Source organism: Saccoglossus kowalevskii, chromosome 3, assembly GCF_978046115.1.
Source record: "Saccoglossus kowalevskii chromosome 3, keSacKowa6.1, whole genome shotgun sequence".
Taxonomy (NCBI): Eukaryota; Metazoa; Hemichordata; class Enteropneusta; family Harrimaniidae; genus Saccoglossus; species Saccoglossus kowalevskii.
The window spans coordinates 10,262,730-10,287,734 of NC_140643.1; the positions used below are offsets into that span (position 1 = coordinate 10,262,730).

General features: G+C 38.6%; 1 protein-coding gene and 1 pseudogene across 1 annotated transcript; both read left to right on the plus strand.

Annotated features, from left to right (window-relative positions):
- LOC146747468 (uncharacterized) lies at positions 1-5,344 on the plus strand (annotated as a pseudogene).
- A 1,527-nt stretch (positions 5,345-6,871) lies between these two features.
- On the plus strand, positions 6,872-24,165 carry LOC102803348 (uncharacterized). The gene is made up of 5 exons (XM_085496750.1): positions 6,872-7,202; positions 11,782-12,081; positions 18,130-18,233; positions 22,221-22,402; positions 23,927-24,165. The coding sequence occupies exons 1-5, from the start codon at positions 7,150-7,152 to the stop codon at positions 24,083-24,085; spliced, it is 798 nt and encodes a 265-aa protein (XP_085352876.1). The 5' UTR covers positions 6,872-7,149; the 3' UTR covers positions 24,086-24,165.
- The last annotated feature ends 840 nt before the right edge of the window (positions 24,166-25,005 follow it).

The window sequence follows — 25,005 nt, forward strand, 5'->3', positions numbered from 1 at the left end:
AGGTACGGGGTATTACATCCAAGGCGGTTATTGGTAGTTACGTACGGAACATCTGATTCGTCACTGAGACAATTCAACATGGCGGCTTCCATGGACATGGAGTTTGTTATGAAAACAAAGATTGCTTTAGCACATGTAAACGCAAACAGTCATTCATGTTACACATATTTAAGACCAAAGCAAGTTGATTGTTTGAAGGCATCCACTGATAGTGATTGTATAGGCTTGTTGCCTACCGGTTATGGAAAATCACTGATTTTTGAGTGCCTTCCCTACATGTCAGCTTCACACAGTCCCAGGACAGTGATCTTGATCTCGCCATTGAATGCTATTATAGAAGAACAGTCTCGTAGACTCGGCTCAAGGTCAGTGCGGTTAAATCCGGAGTTTGACTGTAGTTTGTCCAGTTTCATTAGTTGTGAGTATTTGTATATACTGTCTCACCCAGAACACATAATGACCAAGAAACTCTTCGCCGTATTTCGTGGCGACATTTGGCAACACAAGGTATCTCATATTGTTGTTGACGAAGCACACTGTGTAGTACAATGGGGAAGTGATTTCCGTCCGGAATATCGAAATCTGAAAGACCTATGGCCACCGGTACGAAAAGAACACAGCAAGAAATATCATCACATCTTCTGCTTACCAATCCTGTTATTATCGCTGCCAGCATAGATAGACCAAACATAATGTTCCATGTGACAAAAAGACTTCCAAACAACAGAATTGAAGAGTCTTTTAAGGAGATCTTCAAACCACTTATTGATGAATTGCGCAGTAAACAGGAATGTTTTCCACGAACAATTGTTTACTCATCACTTAAATGGTGTGGATTTGCTCACGAATTGTCCTTAATGCCAACTTTTGACAGTGATATAGATGATATATCTGGTCTGGTGGCTCAATTCCATGCCTCATGCACTAACAAGGTAAATTTAAGTTATTTTGTTAACTATAAATACTAACTTGGATATGACTTCTACTGTTTAACAATTTTTTTCCATATTCTGTATGGTATGGTATGTTATTTTTGTTGTTGTATAGTTAATAACAAATTGGTCCTCTGATGGTTTTACCAATAAAAAAATAAAGTGAATATTTATTTGTTAATTGTTATATATATAAATCATTTGTTCCGGGTTTATAAGCAGCTTTGTCTATAACATTTAGGTAAACAATGTGGCTGTTGCCTCATCAAATGACACACTGAAAGATCAGACACGTGATAAGTGTGTGTTCTTTATCAAATTGGTGAATGCAGTTCACTTTACACTTAAGCCAAATTTGTATAAAAGATATAGCGACTGTGCCCCTTTAACTGTATTTGCTATATTAGATGTTTATCTCCAACACAAGAACAGATAAGCCATCAAAATTTGTTGTATACTGTTCTGTATATTAATAATTTGTGCATTTTTTTTACTATAAATGCACCTCTGTCATTTAACTATCATATGATATTCTGTTACATTACCTTTGCCACAACAATTAACTTGAGCCATTTGGCTATTTCATATCAACTTGCATATTGACAATTTATATATCATACTTTTATCATTAAGCAGATGAAGAAAGAGGTGATCGATGGCATGCAGACCATGAATTGTGGTATCAGATTGTTATTTGCAACTGAGGCATATGGGATGGGTGCAGATCCAAAACAAGTCAGGCGAATTATCCATGCCGGTGTACCAAGAACAATGGAAAGTATGTTAAAATGCATGTAGTTCAGTCTAAATGTAGTAATGCAATGTTACGCACAAAATTCATGAATTTTCAGAGCGCATTGTACATATTTGACATACAATGTGTAAAACCAAGTTCCTTTATTGTGTGCATGATCTTATTATTATACTGCTTGTAAGTGTTGCCAACATTTTGAATGTTTTATTTGTTTTGATTATTTAATGACCACAAGCAATTGGTTGGTTCAAGAGAATCTGAAGTCCCAATAATCCTGTAATCCTGTCATGAGTGTAGTTATTGGATGACGATGATGGCTAGGAAAGTTATTTTATGATGAAATGCCACAGGTTACATCATAGAATGGATATAACAATTGATGTCAGTCACCCAAGAGAACTCATGAAAATACGGATTTGCTCAATATGAGAAGTGCATCTTCAATAGAAGTGTACAATAAACTAAACTTTTCCTGTACTGTATAGAGATATATTACCATGTCATTTACCTATGCATATGCTCTAGTAATACAGCAAATACATTCCAGTACCATATTGCACTATTTTTGTAACTTGTAGTGAAGCTACTTAAATGTTAAATACAATTCTCATTTGTTCATTAGCATACATTCAGGAAGTTGGCAGATGTGGGAGAGATGGGGAAGAATCTGAGGCTATTTTGTACTACAACGCATCTGACATAGCACACAATGTGAAAGGCATGACTGAGGAAATGAGGAAATACTGTACAACAGATGAATGTCGTAGAGTGTCACTAGCCTCACATTTTGGTCAGGAATTTCCCAAGGACTATATCATTAAACATCAGTGCTGTGACAATTGCAAGCTATTGTGTGACTGTACCATCTGTGATTCTCAGTTTCATTATCATCAGGCTGTACATCAGATCCTATTGTTGCGGGCTGTTAGCAGCCAGCTGAAACTGATGGCTGTTAGCAGCCATCAGGAGCAGAATCTGATGTACAGTCAGATGCTGATGAAAGTGATTTTGATGATCACAAAGCACAGGTAATATGTGATGTGTTATTACAGTATTTTGAAGCTGAAAATAACATCTGTAATGCACCTTCTCCTTCAGTTGTCACAGGATGGACACCATCTTTAGCGGAGAAGATATCTTCAAAATATACAAGATACTCCAATCGCAAGTTTTTGATTTCTGATTTTTATTTGGAGGATCAATATGTTGATAATATAATTTCTCTTATTTTGCAAGTGTAGAAAGAGGAGAATCTTTATAGTTATGTACCTCAAATTTTCACTGGAAACTGAGGGGAAATGTTATTTGCTCATGTGTTTGCTTCCAGTTGAAAGCATACAAATTAATATATATGTATATATGGGTGCTTCAAGACATGCATATTCAAAACAATAGTGAGACATTTTGTTAGAGCAGGGTTTCATGCTGTAAAAATAAGGATAAATTCTGAAAGTTGATCACTTTGTTGGATGTGTTGATGGAGTACTGTTACGTATATTCAATAAAGTGACCAAAGACTAATTTATCCTTAATATGGCAACTCACTTATTGTTAGCATGTAGTGATACTCTATATATTGTCAATGTATATACTGATTGGGAGCTCAAACAATGGCATGCAATACATTGATAAAACAATACTGTTTTCAACTGGATGTCCAATACTCTTTGACAATGATTTCTAGTTCATGAAAAAAAATGTGTGTTTGTATGATACATTTTATCACACACATCAATTAAGCGCTGTGCCTTAGTGTTCATAATCCCCCTCAGTTTTCAGTGATACACCTTACTTTGACAATATATTTCACCTAAGTTTTGAATCTGTGTGTCTTGAAGTCCTATATATATATATATCAATTTGTATGCTTGCTCTCAACTGCAATTTAGATTAGGGCTAGACCATTTGATATCCTGGATGCACAGGATTCACAGCAATAAATTCATGGCACATAGACCCCTTTCATAAATCAAGCGCCCTCACTCATTAACCGTAGACCTTAACTCAGAGTGAGGCCAGTAGGTAATAAATGCTTAGCAGTGTGTTTTTACCATAGAGTGTACAGTGCAGACGGTCCTTTTGAAAGCTAATAAACTCCCTTGGTTGTGAAATAATTAGTATTTTTATATTTTGTAGAGTTCAAGGATGAGGTTTCCTGTGTATTTAGAAAGGAACTATGCTAGATTTATGAAAGGGGTCTATTGCTTAGATAATCAGAAGGAAAAACTTATGTCACTATCCTGTGAGAGGAGATATGTTTTTGCTTTGATCTACCAGGATATCCTTTATTTAAAAAAAACTGTTTATGGTATTTCCATTAAAATCCTCGGAGCTTATCAGTTTATCAGTTTTGGGAATTAACCAGCTAATTCTCATATGGTTTTTGTTACTTAGTTTGAATTGTCTGAACGTATTTGTACCAAATTTAAGGATTAGACATATATTTGCATCTTACTTCTAGACACCTTGACCGATTTGGACCAAATTTGGTGTGATGACAAAGAGTCCCTCAGTGAATGTTATAATGATGTTACTTTTCTGAGAGGGGCATTTTTGAGGGGGCGGTTTTTATATATTTGCCTTTTACTCCAAGACTCCTTGACCAATTTTGGTGTTGTGACAAAGAGTCTCCTAGTGAATGTTATAATGGTGTTACTTTTCTGAGAGGGTCAATTTTGAGGGGAGGGGGGATGTGATTTTTATATATTTGCGTTTTACTCCAAGACTCCTTGACCAATTTTGGTGTTGTGACAAAGAGTCTCCTAGTGAATGTTATAATGGTGTTACTTTTCTGAGAGGGTCAATTTTGAGGGGAGGGGGGTGTGATTTTTATATATTTGCGTTTTACTCCAAAACCCCTTGACCGATTTGGACCAAATTTGGTGTGATGACAAAGAGTACCCCTGCGGGTGTCCTAATAGCAGTTTTTTTTTTTTGGGGGGGGGGGGTATGAATTCATTTAACTCCAAGGCCATGTGACCGATTTGAACCAAAATTGGTGTGATGAGTAAGGGTCCCAATCGAATGTTTTAAAGTTTTTAAAGGGACTTATATTTGGCGGGGGAGAAGAGGGTGGTGTGATATAGTTTTTTTCAAGACCCCTTGAACTAAATTTGGTGTATTACAGCCCTGTACCAATGCTGCCATAGGTTCGAAACTAGTTGATCGCTGCTTGCAGCTATATTTCAAATGTGTTAAGCTGGTACATTTCACAATACAGCAGAGCTGTATCAACCGATAGACTGCTTGTTTTACAAATGTATATATAATTTGGATATGCCAGCCTGCAGCAATTAATTTCTATACATATGCATATCTAAGTGCTGATACACAGCATACAAGTTGGTAATTCACAAGGACTGTGCTGTGCATGACTTGTTTGTTAATGCAATCAAGTCAACCTCACTCTTGTAACAACTCTTGTGCAATGTGCAATTAGGTTCATGCAACTCTGCACACATTTCTTGATGTCTGTCCAATACGATTGTTCACAATATGTGGGAGCCCTTTTGAAGCTTTCTTTGGGTCGAAAAATACCAATGACACAATTACTAAATTGATGAGACAGGGATGTTTATTTACAAATATTTTATGTGGTATGTACCAAACTTGCAGTGAAACATGTATATAATAAATGATTATCTTTAACTTAAAAAAAACATTGTGCTGTCTTACTTGCATATGTAATATTCACAGTGGTGGAAAGATGTAACCCTGGAAATTGTCACACTATGAAGCCCACATTTGTAAAATTGCTGATGCATTTAAATCAGTGTCACAGCATTAGTGTCATTTGGGCCAATAACATTTTGATTTTTACATGGCACTCTATGGCTGTGATGCGCATAAATGTTGCAGTTTCTAATTTATAAATCCAGTGAACATGACCACTCACTCATACTTAGATGTACTGTATTTGTTACATTAGAAGCGCATGCTCTTAACTACATGTCAAGGTCTGTCTGGCAAAAATAATTAATACTCTAACACTACAGTATACAAACAATTCAAATTTTGGTTTAGGTGCGCTTCTAATGTAGCAAATACACATATGGTACACAAATTACTTGTAAATTTATTTTCTGAGGTCGAGTATATCATAGAGGAAATTTAGTGCCATTATAAACATTACACTAAATATGTGATATCAGATAAGCATAGGGGTTAAAGAGTATTTATGGTGGCATAACATAGCATAGGACCACTAAAACCCTGGAATCTGACTCGCTTGAAGACCTGAAACCCATATTTGTGATGGGGTTTTGCCACACAAAATGTGCTGACCATTATATATAAAATCAAATTCTTTTGAAAAGAGAAATATGAATTGTTTGGATGAACAAATATTCACCAAAATAAGTTATTATAATTAAGTGTCCCCTGGGAATTACATTGTACCGTAAAAACTCAATCAATTCGGCCATGTAAAAATAAATATTTTTGGGGGTGGGCCAATTGATTGAATAAATATAGAAAATATGTTTCCGAAGTGGTCGATTTGTTTGAATAATTTTTCAACGTTTTAAAACTGGGTTCGAAGTGTGTATCACCGGTAACTGAATAAATATATCGTTTTCCCGAGATTAGAGTAAAGGTTTCGTACTAGTCTGAGACTTGACCCAATTTTAAAACAAACTACGAGCGCGTTCAAGAAATCTGACGCAACCAGGCCACCTGCTGTTTTGTTGCCGTGAAGACGACAGTTTTATGTCACGCTCCCCGTAAATGTAAACAAACATGGAGTTGGACATTCTTCTGCACATCTTATTTCAACACTGTCAGTGATTTCGGTGATCTTACAACTTGACAAATTGGAGTGTTTCTTAAAGCTTTTTCCTTCAGCAACCAATGGAGATCTCGCACATCGCTTCACATTCGAATTTAGTCTGCTCGAAGTTTGGCATTTCTCTCGAAATTCATTCACCTGACGATCTAGTGTCAACAAATGGCGTTCACAATTCCTACAAATCAAACCCTCAATCACCTCTACTTCGCCATATTTCGACAACAACAACTTCAAGTTATGTTTCCCGGTACCTTCGTGGATTTTTTTTGTTCGTGTCCCCACTGTACTACAAACAAAACACGCTTGAGATGAATTACTTATCTTGACCGGCGTACATGTCACAGTGGAGGCAGCCATTTTGTTTGTTGCGAAGTAACCATGTGACCATCATGTGACTGTCATCCATTTTGGCCAGAAATCTGACCAAGATGTCGGCCCGTACCTGACCTTGTTTTTCTTTGAGCCCTCAGCGGTGAAAACTTGGGCAGGGAACCAGACTAGATGTGTGAAGTGTGAACTGTGAAGTACGAACCCGGAGTACGAACGACCTTACTGTGAAATATAAATACCGCTGTCCTCAGTGTGACCCTAACTGGGTAGCCGCGACAGTATAATACTACTCGTCTTTCGACGTTCGTTCCTGGTTTCCAACATAAACGAAATTGACAAGATCCACCATGGGGTTCTTACGATGTCTGTGGATCGGTTCAACCACACTACGTTGCGTACGGTGAGTCAATTGTGCCCCGACAGTTTTATCATTTCTTGTTGACTTCAATCACCGTCCCTCAACACTTAACACCTAACCGTGTTGTGGGACGGTGGTCCAATCAAGAAATGAAAATGCCGTTTGATATGTAACACTTATCACAATATTAGCTTTCCAGAATTTGAAAAACTAAATAAAGATTGTAAATTCATTTATTTGTTAAGTGCTTTGGATACTCATCTTATGAAATTTTTCGCCAAATATGTTAATTCTATTTTAAATGTAGTTAATAGTTGTATTTAGTGGCCATACTGCCGTATTGTACTATATCGGTGTTGTGTCAATAAATTATTATTATTATTGTAACACTTACGTTATCCAATTAACAACTTTCTTTCCTTTTATAGTACCTGTAGTAGTTATCACAACTAATCTTTATTGCTATTAACTGATAGAAACATTGTATTTCTAAGGATGCCATAAAGTAATTATTATTATTATTATTATTACATGAAGGATGTACTACAAAGGTAAAAATACAATGCAATGTCAAATATAAAGTTAAAACTAACACTAAATTAACAACTGATTTCCTATCGACATATGGTAGTATCAAACAAGTCTGCAAATTAAATCCAAATTTATACAACCGGTTCATAAACAACCTACCAGATAGTTTTGGTGTTGACAGTTACGACTCACCTCACCGCTATTAAATAATACAGAAATTAGCTGTCTCATGTATGCTGGCGACATAGTCATTCTATCAAAATGAAATATAGGTTTACAAACTTGCTTTGATAAATTAGCCATGTACACATTTAACAGTAAATACTGAAAAAAATAAATTTTTAATAAATCAAATAAACTCATAAATAACAACATTTTCGTCTACAGTGAAAAAGAAATTAGTATCGTAAGACAATTTAACTATCTCTGCCTCAATAAAACTCAGAATGGAAAATTCTAAGAAGGTCTAAAATCACTGAAGAATAAATAGACTCAAAAAAAAAAATGAGTATTCAGCTACAATTGATTCCTTTATTCCTTTAATTCTGTCGCTTTTTCTGAATACTAGTAACTCAACAAATACACCTAAATGGCTATTTACAGTGAATTGGGAAGATATCCAATTCAATGCTTCTTACAAAAACAGTCAATTAAATATAATATAAACAGAATATCCAATTCCAGTAACACATTAATACATGAGGCATTATTGATTAACAGAAACATGAAGAACAAATGGTACATGAACTAATAGATTTATGATCCAATAAGATCAGGGAAAATAATGACAATTAAGGTTATGAAAATCCATCCTTAAATTTTTGGGTTATAATCTCCAAATACATTTTTGTATACTGTATTTGGAAAAAGCTGCCTAAACTGAATCTCAACTCAGGAAACCTGTCTAAACTGAGTCCTGAGAAGAAACCTGTCTAAACTGATCGAATTCTGAAAAGAAACTTATTTAAGCTGAACCCTGATTAGAAACCAGCCTAAACTGAATTCTGCAAGGAATCATGTCTAAACTGAATTCTGAGAGGAAAGTTATTTAAGCTGAACCCTGACTGCAAACCTGTCTAAACTGAATCTATAACTGCAAACCTGTCTACACTGAACCCTGACTGAAAACCTGTCTAAACTGAACCCTGACTGCAAACCTGTCTAAACTGAACCCTGACTGCAAACCTGTCTAAACTGAACCCTGACTGCAAACCAATCTGATATATTGTGTGGTGTAAATTTTATTTAATTTAATTTTTACTATATATTTTTATTATTTTGTAATTTTGTTGTTATCATTACATACATCTCATTTTGTATTATTTCATCTATCGTCACATGCATCTGAACCAATGCCTATATAACAAGATTTCAACGAAATCCCCTCTGACCAAGGGCAATAGGCAAAAGTGCTTGGGTTAATACAATACTAGAAATAATACATGAATATTTTCTTTCCTTAAAAAAAGCAGTATCACCCGAATTGCTGTGGTAACATGCTTTCACTCGCATTGGTCCGAGTTTTAGAATACTATGCCTAGCATGTACATTACATAGCCATGTGCTTTTTAGCTCCGCTGTCGACATATTACTGATTGTCCGTCGTCGTCCGTCACCGTCATCAACTTTACAATTTCAACTTCTTCTTCGAAACCGCAAGTCAGAATTTTTTCAAATTTGATATGCAAGTACCTTGAATGGTTCTTTCTCAGATTTGTTTATTTCATGTCAAAATCTCAAATTCTCTAATTTTGATGAATATTTTTGTTATTTTGATATTTTCAACTTCTTGTTAAAAACGGCAAGTCCGATTACTTTGATATTACATATATAGGTACTACATGTGGACCTCCCTCAGATTTGTTCATTTCATGATGATATCTTTAATTCTCTAATTTTGGTGAATATTTTTTGCCATTTTTGGTAAAAAGTGATATTTTTGACTTCTTGTTAAAAACAGCAAGTCCGACTGCTTTGATATTACATATATAGGTACTACATGTGGACCTCTCTCAGATTTGTTCATTTTGTAATGATATCTTCAATTCTCTAATTTTGGTGAATATTTTTGTCATTTTTGGTAAAAAGTGATATTTTCGCCTGCTTGTTGAAAACCGGAAGTCCGATTGTTTTTATATTACATATATAGGTACTACATGTGGACCTCTTTAAGACTTGTTAATTTCATGGTGATATCTTCAAGTATCTAATTTTGATGATTATTTTTGTCATTTTTGGTGAAAAGTGATATTTTTGAATCCTTGTTGAAAACAGCAAGTCCCATTGCTTTGATACTATACATATTGTTCATTTTTTAATGATATCTTCTGTTCTTTAATTGAAATGTGCATTGCTAACAGCGGAGCTATCTCAGCCGACTGGCTGCTTGTTGAATGTTCGAATGTAGGATGTTTTCAACCCGCTATTCATAATAAATAGATGGGGTATGACAGATCTCAAACCAACAAGTAGTGTTCACAAAAATGTGACCAGCAATGTGTTCCATGCTCTTTTTCGCATTATAGTGTACTTTGCCTTTTATAGAACACAGTACAAATCATCTTACACTATTTTAAAAATACAATTCTAATCTAGACTCAATATCGAGTGTTTGCTGTAGAAACCCAGCAACTTCAATAATCGTTGCTGTGCGGTCACTCTTTATGATGCATCGTTGTCACTAGATGCGTAGCTGTCGTTCTTTACATATTTAAACTTAGTTTGATGACGGAGGAAATAATATTACCGGCGATAAAAAAACATTATACCATTGGAGTACTGCAGCCAATAATTGCTAATAACCAAGCAACTCCTCGGGTGACTCTGATTTCGAACAATATTTTTACCCCGACGTCAGAGTGTGATAGGCATGATCAAAGTTTTCAGTATGTACATGAACAATTACACGGTGTGTAAAAAAATGGAATGCGCTGTGTCATACCCTGTCTATTTTATACTACGTACTTTAGTGGAATTCCTCTTTTTTTTTATAGCGGAACAAAAATGTGGAAGCGCATGTAATAGTTCTTTGTTGACGATCTAACCTGTCTAAACTGACTGACTATGGAACAGATAACAATACTGTTATGTCGTGCATATGATTAAGTTTCATATACTTTATTAAATCACTCTCAGAAATAATGTTATTATTCTTCTCTTTATCTGATGTTAATTTGCCTATTTTGAAATGTTTAAGCACCGTCTTGACCAACACTATTATGTTTACTTTAACAGTTTCTTTTTCTCATTTTCTCATATACTCATCTAAAGAAAACTAAGAACATAATTAAACAAAGCATATAACTTACTGGAGAGAAAATATGACAAATGAGAAAACAAAACTTACATTAAATTTAAAATAAATTACAATTTTGAAGGTTAGTTGAATGTGTTAAATATAAAACAAAAAATGTTTGTACCTAGATTCAGAACAAGTAATCATAGTTTAGTCATGGAGAAAGGAAGATACAATCAACAAAAAACACCATTAAAAATAGGATTTGTAGACATTGTTTATTGCATGACATAGAAGATGAAATTCACTTTCTTTTGAAATGTCTACCTCTATCCAATTTATATTCCAAGAAACGCAAAGCTATAATCATAAATTCATTTATTTTATGGAAAGTATATAATGACAAAATTACAATTGATATATTGAGTGATTTGGATTAATTCCCAATTCTTTGATAAATGAATTTTCTCTTGATTTGTAATATTGACAATCTGTTTTTTTTACTAATTACCCCAGACCATCCAAGCATCTCAGTGTTATTACTATTACCCATAAAACATTGAGTACATGTTAACAATAACACCAAGATGAATGGTTTGGGATATTTTGTAATCTATTCATTTATATTCATATTGCTATTAACTTATAGAAAAATTGTATTTCTAATGATGCAATAAAGATATTATTAGTATACTTTGACTTTGTTGGTTAAAACAAACAACACCTCCCCCCAATAACTATACGATTGATTGTGTGCGTATGTATGTATGTATGTATGGAGGTGTGTTGGGGGGGGGGGTCTATATATGTGATACAAAATCTTATTACCTTTATTTGCTACATTTGTCTTTACAGAAAGCCAGATAGGATTTCATTTGCATATTACCATGACAACCAGTCAAGTGAGCCAATCAACAAGCAGCAACAGAAGAAGGGGATGTGGAACACTGAGAGTAATCACAAGAAATTGCATATAGATACAAAAGATATGGATTCATGTTCCGTGTATGATATACTATGTGCTAGTATTGTTCCCAGACCTATTGCGTTTGTCAGTACATGCTCACTAAAAGATAAAGTGAACAATTTGGCTGCATTTAGTTTCTTTATGCCTGTTACAAGTGTTCCTCCAACTCTGGCATTTTCAATCACACGGTAAGAATATTATACATGTATATACGTGTTGATGACGGTGATTGTGGAATGGGAATGCAGTTGTATGGGTGTATGATTAGACTGGCATTGAATGTGGTGGAACGGAAGAATAATTTGGTTGTTGGTAAATTGGCATGTCATATGGGTATGGGTGGATTGGTAAGACCTTTTGGTGTATTGGCAGGTCAAGGGGGCATGGGTGAGTTGACAGGCCAAGGGGGCATGGATGAGTTGACAGGCCAAGGGGGCATGGATGAGTTGACAGGCCAAGGGGGCATGGGTGAGTTGACAGGCCAAGGGGGCATGGATGAGTTGACAGGCCAAGGGGGCATGGGTGAGTTGACAGGCCAAGGGGGCATGGGTGAGTTGACAGGCCAAGGGGGCATGGGTGAGTTGACAGGCCAAGGGGGCATGGGTGAGTTGACAGGCCAAGGGGACATGGGTGAGTTGACAGGCCAAGGGGGCATGGGTGAGTTGACAGGCCAAGGGGGCATGGGTGAGTTGACAAGCCAAGGGGGCATGAGTGAGTTGACAGGCCAAGGGGGCATGGGTGAGTTGACAGGCCAAGGGGGCATGGGTGAGTTGACAGGCCAAGAGGGCATGGGTGAGTTGACAAGCCAAGGGGGCATGGGTGAGTTGACAGGCCAAGGGGGCATGGGTGAGTTGACAGGCCAAGGGGGCATGGGTGAGTTGACAGGCCAAGGGGGCATGGGTGAGTTGACAGGCCAAGGGGGCATGGGTGAGTTGACAGGCCAAGGGGGCATGGGTGAGTTGACAGGCCAAGGGGGCATGGGTGAGTTGACAGGCCAAGGGGGCATGGGTGAGTTGACAGGCCAAGGGGGCATGGGTGAGTTGACAGGCCAAGGGGGCATGGGTGAGTTGACAGGCCAAGGGGGCATGGGTGAGTTGACAGGCCAAGGGGGCATGGGTGAGTTGACAGGCCAAGGGGGCATGGGTGAGTTGACAGGCCAAGGGGGCATGGGTGAGTTGACAGGCCAAGGGGGCATGGGTGAGTTGACAGGCCAAGGGGGCATGGGTGAGTTGACAGGCCAAGGGGGCATGGGTGAGGTGACAGGCCAAGGGGGCATGGGTGAGGTGACAGGCCAAGGGGGCATGGGTGAGGTGACAGGCCAAGGGGGCATGGGTGTATTGGCAGGCCAAGGGGGCATGGGTGAGTTGACAGGCCAAGGGGGCATGGGTGTATTGGCAGGCCAAGGGGGCATGGGTGAGTTGACAGGTCGAGGGGGCATGGGTGAGTTGACAGGCCAAGGGGGCATGGGTGAGTTGACAGGCCAAGGGGGCATGGGTGAGTTGACAGGCCAAGGGGGCATGGATGAGTTGACAGGCCAAGGGGGCATGGGTGAGTTGACAGGCCAAGGGGGCATGGGTGAGTTGACAGGCCAAGGGGGCATGGGTGAGCTGACAGGCCAAGGGGGCATGCATGGATGAGTTGACAGGCCAAGGGGGCATGGGTGAGTTGACAGGCCAAGGGGGTGTAACCACGACTTCTGTCGACTTGCGCCAATGGGTATTAGACCCATGGGGTTAATTTGTTGTCCTCAAAGGAGGATATTAGTGTAGGTAGGCCACTCATGATTGGGTTAAAATCACCTAGAGTAGTTCATTTTGTATTGTGAACGAGACCCTCATTTTTATTATTTAGTCAGCATTGAGTTGTATTAACCAGCGCGTTTTGTTTTGAAGATCTTTCTGGTGTCAAGGATAATTTGTATAAATTATGTCGGTGACTTAGTTTTTGAGTTATATTTATATTTTGAGTTATTTATATATTTGTCTTGTATATTCCTAGGAGTAAGCAGTATTTCTTTTGTTCATTATCATGCTATTTTGATAGGGAATTTTCTTGTGTTATAAAATTTATGAGTGTGTTCTAATTTGACGCAGTATGGGCTGAACGGCGTGACTTTTGTTGACAAGTTGGTCTTGGAAAGTTGCTATGTGAGTGACGTCATGATTTCAACACGCGTAGGGTATGACCAGTTGTTTTTTTTAGAGGGTTTTGCTGCGCACCGCTAATGACTTTGTATTGTGTCAGCGCGTTGTTTTTTTTTGCTCCATAGGTTGTAATATTTTATAGTATTATTATAATTTTAGATGATATAAATTTCGTAGTTAGGGTTTAAATATTTAGAGTTGCAGGGATTTTAGATTGGTCCCCCGGCCTTCTTGCAATTGGTACGAGCCTACCTAAGAGCGAGACGGAGGCGGGCGGTTGTTATGGCGGATGTTGTGAGCTGACGTGCGACAAGAAGTCTCCGGAACATTTTGAATATTTCCACATTTTTGACGGACTATGTGCTCGGAAAGTCAATAATCAAGCTGCAGAGAAACTCAGCATGGATGTGACAGAAATTCCAGATCTTTTGAAGTTTTTCAAGCATCGTTTATTGTGCACAAAGAAATCAAGTTTGTGGACCGACAGAACCGCCGTTGAAGATACGTGAGTCCCGTATACTGTGTCCATAAAAACTTCAGTTGGACCCATTTCGATAGTGCATGCCATATGTTTTATAATCTAAGGTTCCTTAGTAATTTCCCCGTATGAGTTGTTTTTATTGTAACGTATAATTTTAATTTTTGTTACGACATAGTGTATTTTATCGTTCTTTGAATTTACCGCCCTATAGAGTACACTATCAGTGAAGAGTTTCGGGAGTACCGGATTCAGTGAATAACTTGTTGCATTTATAGTGATTTTCTCTTGATTGTTCAATGAATCTGGCTACTTAGCGTTTATCGTGTGTTTTGACGTTTTCATTGTCTGTGCGACTGAAGTATATTTGGCCTTTCCGTCGCACTATTCAGCGTACCGCGCGCTCAGTTTTCTGTTTTACATTTTCGGCCATTCCGGCTAAAATTGTTGTTATACGGGTTTGTGCGTTTAAGCGTTAGGGAGCATAAACCGTATTTCTATTACGTTTGTTACATATTCCTGTATTGAGAACTAAACATAGATTGTTCTGTGGTATATCTTACGTAGACCCCTTTAACTATTCTTATGTTTGGCCTATTTGTTAAAGGGTGAGTACTAAATTGTTATACTTACTGACATTGTGGTAAGTTGTAAATTTTGAGTGGATTCCTGTTACTGATAGGAGAAATTGTATTGGGCATTTAGTATTTTCTGATCTGAAATTACTAAGTCTAGTGTACACCTTTTGCTGCTTTAGGCTAAACTATATTGATGTTGTGTATAGTTAGCCAGTGTGCAATTTTTTATTGTTATTAATTAAATCATTTTTTTGTGAGAAACTATTTCATGTGTGTTTGGTCATACACCTCCCTTGCACTCGTAAATATCAGTGAAGCTGTCCATGCCATAACCCGAACCTGTGTTATAAATTTGTCTGCTTCGAGTGACTCTACTGTGACGTTAGGGAGACCCTTTGTCACTGGTTACAAAGGTCATTAGAGGGTCACTGAGAGAGGGCTTACAGGGGCATGGGTGAGTTGACAGGCCAAGGGGGCATGGGTGAGTTGACAGGCCATGGGGGCATGGGTGAGTTGACAGGCCAAGGGGGCATGGGTGAGTTGACAAGCCAAGGGGGCATGGGTGAGTTGACAGACCAAGGGGGCATGGGTGAGTTGACAGGCCAAGGGGCATGGGTGAGTTGACAGGCCAAGGGGGCATGGGTGAGTTGACAAGCCAAGGGGGCATGGGTGAGTTGACAGGCCAAAGGGGCATGGGTGAGTTGACAGGCCAAGGGGGCATGGGTGAGTTGACAGGCCAAGGGGGCATGGGTGAGTTGACAGGCCAAGGGGGCATGGGTGAGTTGACAGGCCAAGGGGGCATGGGTGAGTTGACAGGCCAAGGGGGCATGGGTGAGTTGACAGGCCAAGGGGGCATGGGTGAGTTGACAGGCCAAGGGGGCATGGGTGAGGTGACAGGCCAAGGGGGCATGGGTGAGTTGACAGGCCAAGGGGGCATGGGTGAGTTGACAGGCCAAGGGGGCATGGGTGAGTTGACAGGCCAAGGGGGCATGGGTGAGTTGACAGGCCAAGGGGGCATGGGTGAGTTGACAGGCCAAGGGGGCATGGGTGAGTTGACAGGCCAAGGGGGCATGGGTGAGTTGACAGGCCAAGGGGGCATGGGTGAGTTGACAGGCCAAGGGGGCATGGGTGAGTTGACAGGCCAAGGGGGCATGGGTGAGTTGACAGGCCAAGGGGGCATGGGTGAGTTGACAGGCCAAGGGGGCATGGGTGAGTTGACAGGCCATGGGGGCATGGGTGAGTTGACAGGCCAAGGGGGCATGGGTGAGTTGACAGGCCAAGGGGGCATGGGTGAGTTGACAGACCAAGGGGGCATGGGTGAGTTGACAGGCCAAGGGGGCATGGGTGAGTTGACAGGCCAAGGGGGCATGGGTGAGTTGACAAGCCAAGGGGGCATGGGTGAGTTGACAGGCCAAGGGGGCATGGGTGAGTTGACAGGCCAAGGGGGCATGGGTGAGTTGACAGGCCAAGGGGGCATGGATGAGTTGGCAGGCCAAGGGGGCATGGGTGAGTTGACAGGCCAAGGGGGCATGGGTGAGTTGACAGGCCAAGGGGGCATGGGTGAGTTGACAGGCCAAGGGGGCATGGGTGAGTTGACAGGCCAAGGGGGCATGGGTGAGTTGACAGGCCAAGGGGGCATGGGTGAGTTGACAGGCCAAGGGGGCATGGGTGAGTTGACAGGCCAAGGGGGCATGGGTGAGTTGACAGGCCAAGGGGGCATGGGTGAGTTGACAGGCCAAGGGGGCATGGGTGAGTTGACAGGCCAAGGGGGCATGGGTGAGTTGACAGGCCAAGGGGGCATGGGTGAGTTGACAGGCCAAGGGGGCATGGGTGAGTTGACAGGCCAAGGGGGCATGGGTGAGTTGACAGGCCAAGGGGGCATGGGTGAGTTGACAGGCCAAGGGGGCATGGGTGAGTTGACAGGCCAAGGGGGCATGGGTGAGTTGACAGGCCAAGGGGGCATGGGTGAGTTGACAGGCCAAGGGGGCATGGGTGAGTTGACAGGCCAAGGGGGCATGGGTGAGTTGACAGGCCAAGGGGGCATGGGTGAGTTGACAGGCCAAGGGGGCATGGGTGAGTTTACAGGCCAAGGGGGCATGGGTGAGTTGACAGGCCAAGGGGGCATGGGTGAGTTGACAGGCCAAGGGGGCATGGGTGAATTGACAGGCCAAGGGGGCATGGATGAGTTGACAGGCCAAGGGGGCATGGATGAGTTGACAGGCCAAGGGGGCATGGGTGAGTTGACAGGCCAAGGGGGCATGGGTGAGTTGACAGGCCAAGGGGGCATGGGTGAGTTGACAGGCCAAGGGGGCATGGATGAGTTGGCAGGCCAAGGGGGCATGGATGAGTTGGCAGGCCAAGGGGGCATGGATGAGTTGACAAGCCAAGGGGGCATGGGTGAGTTGACAGGCCAAGGGGGATGAGTTGACAGGCCAAGGGGGCATGGGTGAGTTGACAGGCCAAGGGGGCATGGGTGAGTTGGCAGGCCAAGGGGGCATGGATGAGTTGACAGGCCAAGGGGGCATGGGTGAGTTGACAGGCCAAGGGGGATGAGTTGACAGGCCAAGGGGGCATGGGTGAGTTGACAGGCCAAGGGGGCATGGGTGAGTTGACAGGCCAAGGGGGCATGGGTGAGTTGACAGGCCAAGGGGGCATGGGTGAGTTGACAGGCCAAGGGGACATGGGTGAGTTGACAGGCCAAGGGGGCATGGGTGAGTTGACAGGCCAAGGGGGCATGGGTGAGTTGACAGGCCAAGGGGATATTGGTGGGTTGGCAGGCCATTTGGCATCGGTGGGCAGGGCATTTGGTTAAAGGGTAGGCCATTGTCGGCAGCCCTATTGTGTATGAGTAGATTGGTAGGACATTTGGCATGTAAGAATTCCAGTAAGAGTTCTTTATTAACATATTGTCTGCTGACATTTCCCACTGAGTTTGGTATGTCAGTGGAGAATTCAGTAAGTGATGTGTAAATGTTGGCTGATTTTATAACATTTGTACTGTCTGTTCTATTTCATGATAATTTATAACTTTCACAGGAAATATAATGATAACAAGAAAGATACCCTTGTAAATATACTGGAGACTGGTCATTTTGTTGTCAATCACGTAGGTTTACCTATTGTGGACAAGGCTTACCAAGGTAGGATGTAACATTGAACTTAAACCTAATGGAGCATTGTGTCATTGAACCTGATCTTAAATTGTTCGGCAATCTGTTACGCTTTGTACATTTGATTAGAACTGATGATTGTGTCACGAATGTCAAACATTGAATCATGTTTATGTTGTATGTCGTGATGGTGGCGTTTTGTGTTTGTCTTACGGCGATAGATAGGCAATGTTGTTTTTGGTGATAGATAATTGTTAAATATAGAGTGGCAAGATGTTTCTTTTAGTCAGCACTAGGGAAGCGGACTTTGATAGAACCCGATCTGAACGTTCATGTGATCAAATGTTGATGTCCGATCTTGTAGGTACCACAGTAAGCCATTGAATAATATTGCATCATGGGAGTTTGTGATCTATTCTGGAGGACGTCGGTTCGCCGTTGCTGGCAGTATACCATTTTTTACGTGTCTACTAATCACGCGTTTGCAAGTAACGTTAGAACAATACACTGTGTATTGTCATACAAATTAATGTATTGTGATCTACGGAATGTGCATCATAAAGATAATTCTATTGGCCAATTCCGGCCTACTGCAGTTAACGAGTGGGGAAACTCGCCAGTGAATGACATTCCCGATTTTGGTTCTGAACTGGATGTGCCTTCTAATTTATGTTACTGGCTACGGAGGTGTACTGCGGTGCAAAGGAATCCACCCGGACCACTCTCCTTCTACAAGTTACGAATATTGGACAGATAAACTCTGTAATTGATTGGTATCGTGCTTGACTGAGTGTGCAGCGTTTATTCTACGACTACAGTGCTTCTGACTGCGTTTTGTAATTACCGTCGTCGCCACCGTTAGCAGAGACTCGCTGGAAAATACACTGTTATCACGCAAAGACCCGTTTTCATCTAGTTTGAAGAAACTGTATGTAGGTAGGGCTGTGTCCGATCGCCAGTATATTATTTGCGTCCGTTGTTTGTTATGTACGTTTGTCTCTTAGTTTTATGCATGCATGCAAGATTCTATGTTAGACAATTATTTACATTATCGATTTAGGCATTTCCCCGTAATAGTATAACGTAATCCACTACCCCTTTATAGAGGGTTTGGCATTTCTTGCCTACCCTTTTCCCGCGTGGAAATATTACAATATTATTACTGAATTATATTTCTAGTGTTATATTTTTGTGTAACAAAACAACGTGTACCCCACTACCCCTTGTAACGGGTCAGGCATTTCCTGCCCATCTTTTAGGTGTGTGGAATAAAGTACGTTGTTTAAACCTTACTCATGTAGCGTGTACTTGTTGTTTATGTCGCATATAAATTATACAACTGTCTTAAGTTTCGAATTATTAAAGGACCCAGTTCACAAGGGTGTTATGGGTGTCATTTGTTTGGGACAATTTGAAACCTTAGCTCAACCCAACTAGCACCCTGTGACAGATTGGTATATATGACGTACTTGACAGTTTATAATATGAATTAACCAATCAAATTTTCTGTAGTTGACCTTGATAGCATAACATCTTACTTATATTAAATATAAATATATTAAATATATTAAATGCACATTAAATATTGCAAATTCCTACTCAAGGTCAATAGTAGAGCAACAAACATTGCATGCTTAATTGAATTAGGGAGATACCCATTAATTATCACTGGCATCAAACAAATGTTGAAATATTGGCTTAGAATTAAAAAAATGCCTGATAATACACTAATATATGATGCGTACAAGCTTGGCATCGCTCTAGACAATTCTGGCACTCAAAACTGGGTATCCAGCATAAAAAATTGCCTAGAGTATACAAGCATGGAAAGTGCATGGAGTGATAAAAACATAGAAGATAACTTTATTGAACAAATAACTGACAAACTAATAACCAAATTTAAAGTACATGCCAGGAACACTCTAAACAACGATAATAAAGGCATCAACCACAAAAATAAACTTCGTACCTATAGGCAGCTAAAAAAGGACTTTACATCTGAAAAATACTTAGATATAATAAAAAACCCGCATCATCGATCTTCATTATCAACATTTAGACTAAGTGCTCATGTTTTGCAGATTGAAATGGGAAGATACAGTAATGTAGAAATAAGTGACAGAAAATGTCCAGTCTGTGATGAAAATGAAATAGAGGATGAAGAACACTTCCTGCTCAAATGTAAACTCTACACAAATGTGAGAGAACCCCTAATTACCATGACAAAACATCTTAATAATATTACATCAAATGAAGAAAAAATGATAGCCATAATGACTAGTGATAATGAGTCAATTATAATAGAACTGTCGAAATATATTTACAACTGTTTCAATCTGAGAGAAGAAAATATTAAAAAAACAGTATGTCATCTGCCTCAAAATCTAAATAGTTACATGTATTTTAATTTTATTTAATGTGTTTAATGTTATTTTTTTATTTTTACTTCTTTTTTTTTTTCTATACTTTATTGTACACTTTTGTCAAGATCCTAATAAGGATACGATTACAATAAAGATTATTATTATTACTTTGATTCTAGGTATTTTTGTATGTCTTAGAATGTACATAGATTCTAGGCATATGTATTAGGTCATTAGCTCTGAATGTGCATAGCTTCTATGCATTTGTGCTGGTCATAGACCTCAGAATGTACATAGATTCTAGGCAGTTGTGTTGTCATAGACCTCAGAATGTACATAGATTCTAGGCAGTTGTGTTGTCATAGACCTCATAATGTACATAGATTCTAGGCAAATGTGTTGTCATAGACCTCAGAATGTACATAGATTCTAGGCAATTGTGTTGGTTATAGACCTCAGAATGTACATAGATTCTAGGCAATTGTGTTGTCATAGACCTCATAATGTACATAGATTCTAGGCAAATGTGTTGTCATAGACCTCAGAATGTACATAGATTCTAGGCAATTGTGTTGGTTATAGACCTCAGAATGTACATAGATTCTAGGCAATTGTGTTGTCATAGACCTCATAATGTACATAGATTCTAGGCAATTGTGTTGTCATAGACCTCAGAATGTACATAGATTCTAGGCAATTGTGTTGTCATAGACCTCATAATGTACATAGATTCTAGGCAATTGTGTTGTCATAGACCTCATAATGTACATAGATTCTAGGCAATTGTGTTGGTTATAGACCTCAGAATGTACATAGATTCTAGGCAATTGTGTTGTCATAGACCTCAGAATGTACATAGATTCTAGGCAATTGTGTTGTCATAGACCTCAGAATGTACATAGATTCTAGGCAATTGTGTTGGTTATAGACCTCATAATGTACATAGATTCTAGGCAATTGTGTTGTCATAGACCTCATAATGTACATAGATTCTAGGCAATTGTGTTGTCATAGACCTCATAATGTACATAGATTCTAGGCAATTGTGTTGTCATAGACCTCAGAATAACATAGATTCTAGGCAAATGTGTTGTCATAGACCTCATAATGTACATAGATTCTAGGCAATTGTGTTGTCATAGACCTCATAATGTACTTAGATTCTAGGCAAATGTGTTGTCATAGACCTCATAATGTACATAGATTCTAGGCAATTGTGTTGTCATAGACCTCATAATGTACATAGATTCTAGGCAATTGTGTTGTCATAGACCTCATAATGTACATAGATTCTAGGCAATTGTGTTGGTTATAGACATTGGTATGTGCATAGATAAATTCTAATATAGCCTTGGTCCGACTTGAAACTTGCAGTATCTAGATAAAGGGTCAGTAGGTATAACTTTACACTTTCAAGGTGTATTTTGAGTTCCAATACATTAATGAGGTCAGTTCAACAGGTTCAAATTCCGGTAACTGCCTTATGAGGGTAGTTCATAGTAAATAAGTGTGATGCATGGTTGTCATACAAACAGTGTTTTAACATGTAGTGCATACATCATATGAAACCAATATATAACGTGGTCATGGCAACCACCACCCTTTAATGCAACAAATCACATTAATTAAATTGCATAATACGTTGCATTTCCAGCATCTCGAGAGTATGATTCACATATTGATGAATTTAATGAAGTTGGTTTCACTGCATTACCGAGTAAATATGGAATAGCTCCAATCGTCAAAGAATCACCGTTATCTCTAGAATGTTCTCTCTATTCAAGCATGGATATTGGAAAACCAAAATATGGAGGGTCTACAATTATAGTTGGTAAGGTAGGTACGAGTTGAATTGACCTTATTTGCAGCTATGGTATTTGTCAGAAATACTTTTGATATTTGTATCAAGTGTGCCAATTAATACCACCATAAAATTTGTATTATAAGCTGCATTCATAATAGAAGTCTCGCCCATTCATTTAAAAAAATTAAGCAATCACAATTCTCATATGTGTGTTTACTCTAATAGAAACCGCAACCCCCTTTGTTGCATTGTATCATTTTAATAGAAATCGCTGTTTCAAATACAGATTTTACAGTATATGTTCATTTCAAATATTGGCCGCCATTCCAGTATGGCTCTCATTACATAATTTAAGAATTGATGTGAGATTACTGGTGAATTTGGTTAATTAATTTACACATTAAATATTGAATAGTTTCTTGCAAATTGCTGTTTAAAATTAAAATCTGTATTTTGTATCTGTACTGCAGTATATACATAAGAATCAAATCACCATAAACCGTTGTTATCGGTACATTATGTTAATAGAACTATCAAAGCATCATTTAGCATTTGGTGTATGATATTTGATGAAAATGAGTGAAATTTGCAAAAATAATTTCATTAACAATGCACACTAATGTACTATAAAGTGACTAGCACATACTAGCAAAGGTTGCAGAATGTCTTGATATCTTCACAAGATGTACTCCACAAGTTGCAAACTTTTATTATAATTATGTTACATACATTACATTACATATACCAGTATTAAAAAAAAATCATTTTCATGGATTTTGCAAAATGTTATAGCAGTGGAAATTGAAATAGTTTTCTTTCAAATGATGCATTACAGTATTTGTTCAGTTTGAAGCATGTGTCCTGAGATGGTAAAGTTCTCACACAACAAATTAACTCCCTATTGATGCTTTAAATCTTGGAAAGCAAAACTTTTAAAATAATTTATTTGTTATTGGCTGTTTTTAAATTCTGAAGAACATATCTACATAAATAAATATTTTATAAAAATTATAAATTTCAATGACAATCGAATCTAACCAGCCAGTCAATGAGAATTGTGCACATCGTCATTCGAAAATGTTTTAATGTTATTCAATTAGCCAATAGAAAACTAATCTGATTGAAATAAGATCCTAGGTGGCTTAATTTAAAAAAAAAATTAAGCCAACTAGGATTGTATTTTAATCTGATAGAAACCTTTTGTTTCAAATCTATAAATATTTATAATGATGAAGAGAATGCCTTTGTTTCACAATTTTCATCTACAAAATGGCTGCCAATGTACGGTTACACACTTGGAACAAGTCATTGTTTCCATAGAAACAAGTTTGAGTATCTCTTATTCATACTTTGTTTTTGTCATTTGATAGATTTTTTCACTTATTACAATGCGAATTTATAGTTCTTTAAAATTTTTTACATTTTTTCTAGTATGAAGTGTGTAGCTGTGTCCATCCTTTACAAATGTATTTCAAAAAAAGTGTGAATACATTATGCTAATAAATCCCTGTCACATGTTTGTACTCGCCACTAAATGAGTTTGTTTTACATTACAGATTGTATGCTTACACATCAATGAAACTAGCTGGAAAGACAACCAAATTATACCAGAAACTCTACAGTCAGTCTCAAGGCTTGGTTCTATGAATTACGGCAGTGGTGACATCAAATTTAGTATCATTGATGACACTGTGTGGAGTAAAAAACATTGGTAGTTCTGAATTGATGGGCATCAGGACTCCAGTTTTTTTGGTGCAGAAGCTCAGCTTTATGAATAAATGTTATTATCCAATTATCTTTCTTGTTGGTTTTATCCACTGTTTCAATGAACTATGCAACATGACAAAGGCAGAGAATAACTATTTAAGAGACAAAACTAAATTGTGTGTATATTCTCTCGCTCTCAACGAGATCTATTGTGATAGCAGAGTATAGACAACAATTGATACTGCAATAATGTGTTACATAAATCGGTCTGTGTTGTCTCCTATCATGTATCAGAACACTGGATATGTGATGTTCCTGTATTAAATTTCTAAAATTATATCACTAATTCATATATATGTTGATGTATACATTGTAATTTAGGCCTGTCACTTAGTGTGTGACAATGTGAGGCCATTCAGAGTTTCTGCAATGAAATTTACATACAAGTTGTAAAACCAATTATATTATTTATCAATTTTAAGTGGTATTATAATTTGATGATTTGGATCATATTCCCTGGGAGTTCACCATTTTTCAGTACAACACTATGGATAGGTGATATTGTTATTTTACAAGTTTTTGTGGATTTTATTTAAAGGATTTCACTCATCAGAAAAATTAAAAGTCAGTCTATATTGTGTGAATACTAATTGTATAACTGACTAGTAAGTATACTGTAATCTAAAAAATAAAACATATATATATATATATTATTTTACCCGAAATGTCATTAATAAACCGCTTTCTATGTGTAGGTATTGATGTGATGTTTACAAGATTCCACTCACTACAGTGTGGTTATTTAATTCTTAAAGTACTTAATCTGATAACTGAAAACTTTCATTGACCTGGGTCCAAAATCTCAGAAACTGCATTCATAAATCTGAGTAAACCTTGATGTACCTTTAATAACAACTTCTTTGTTAAT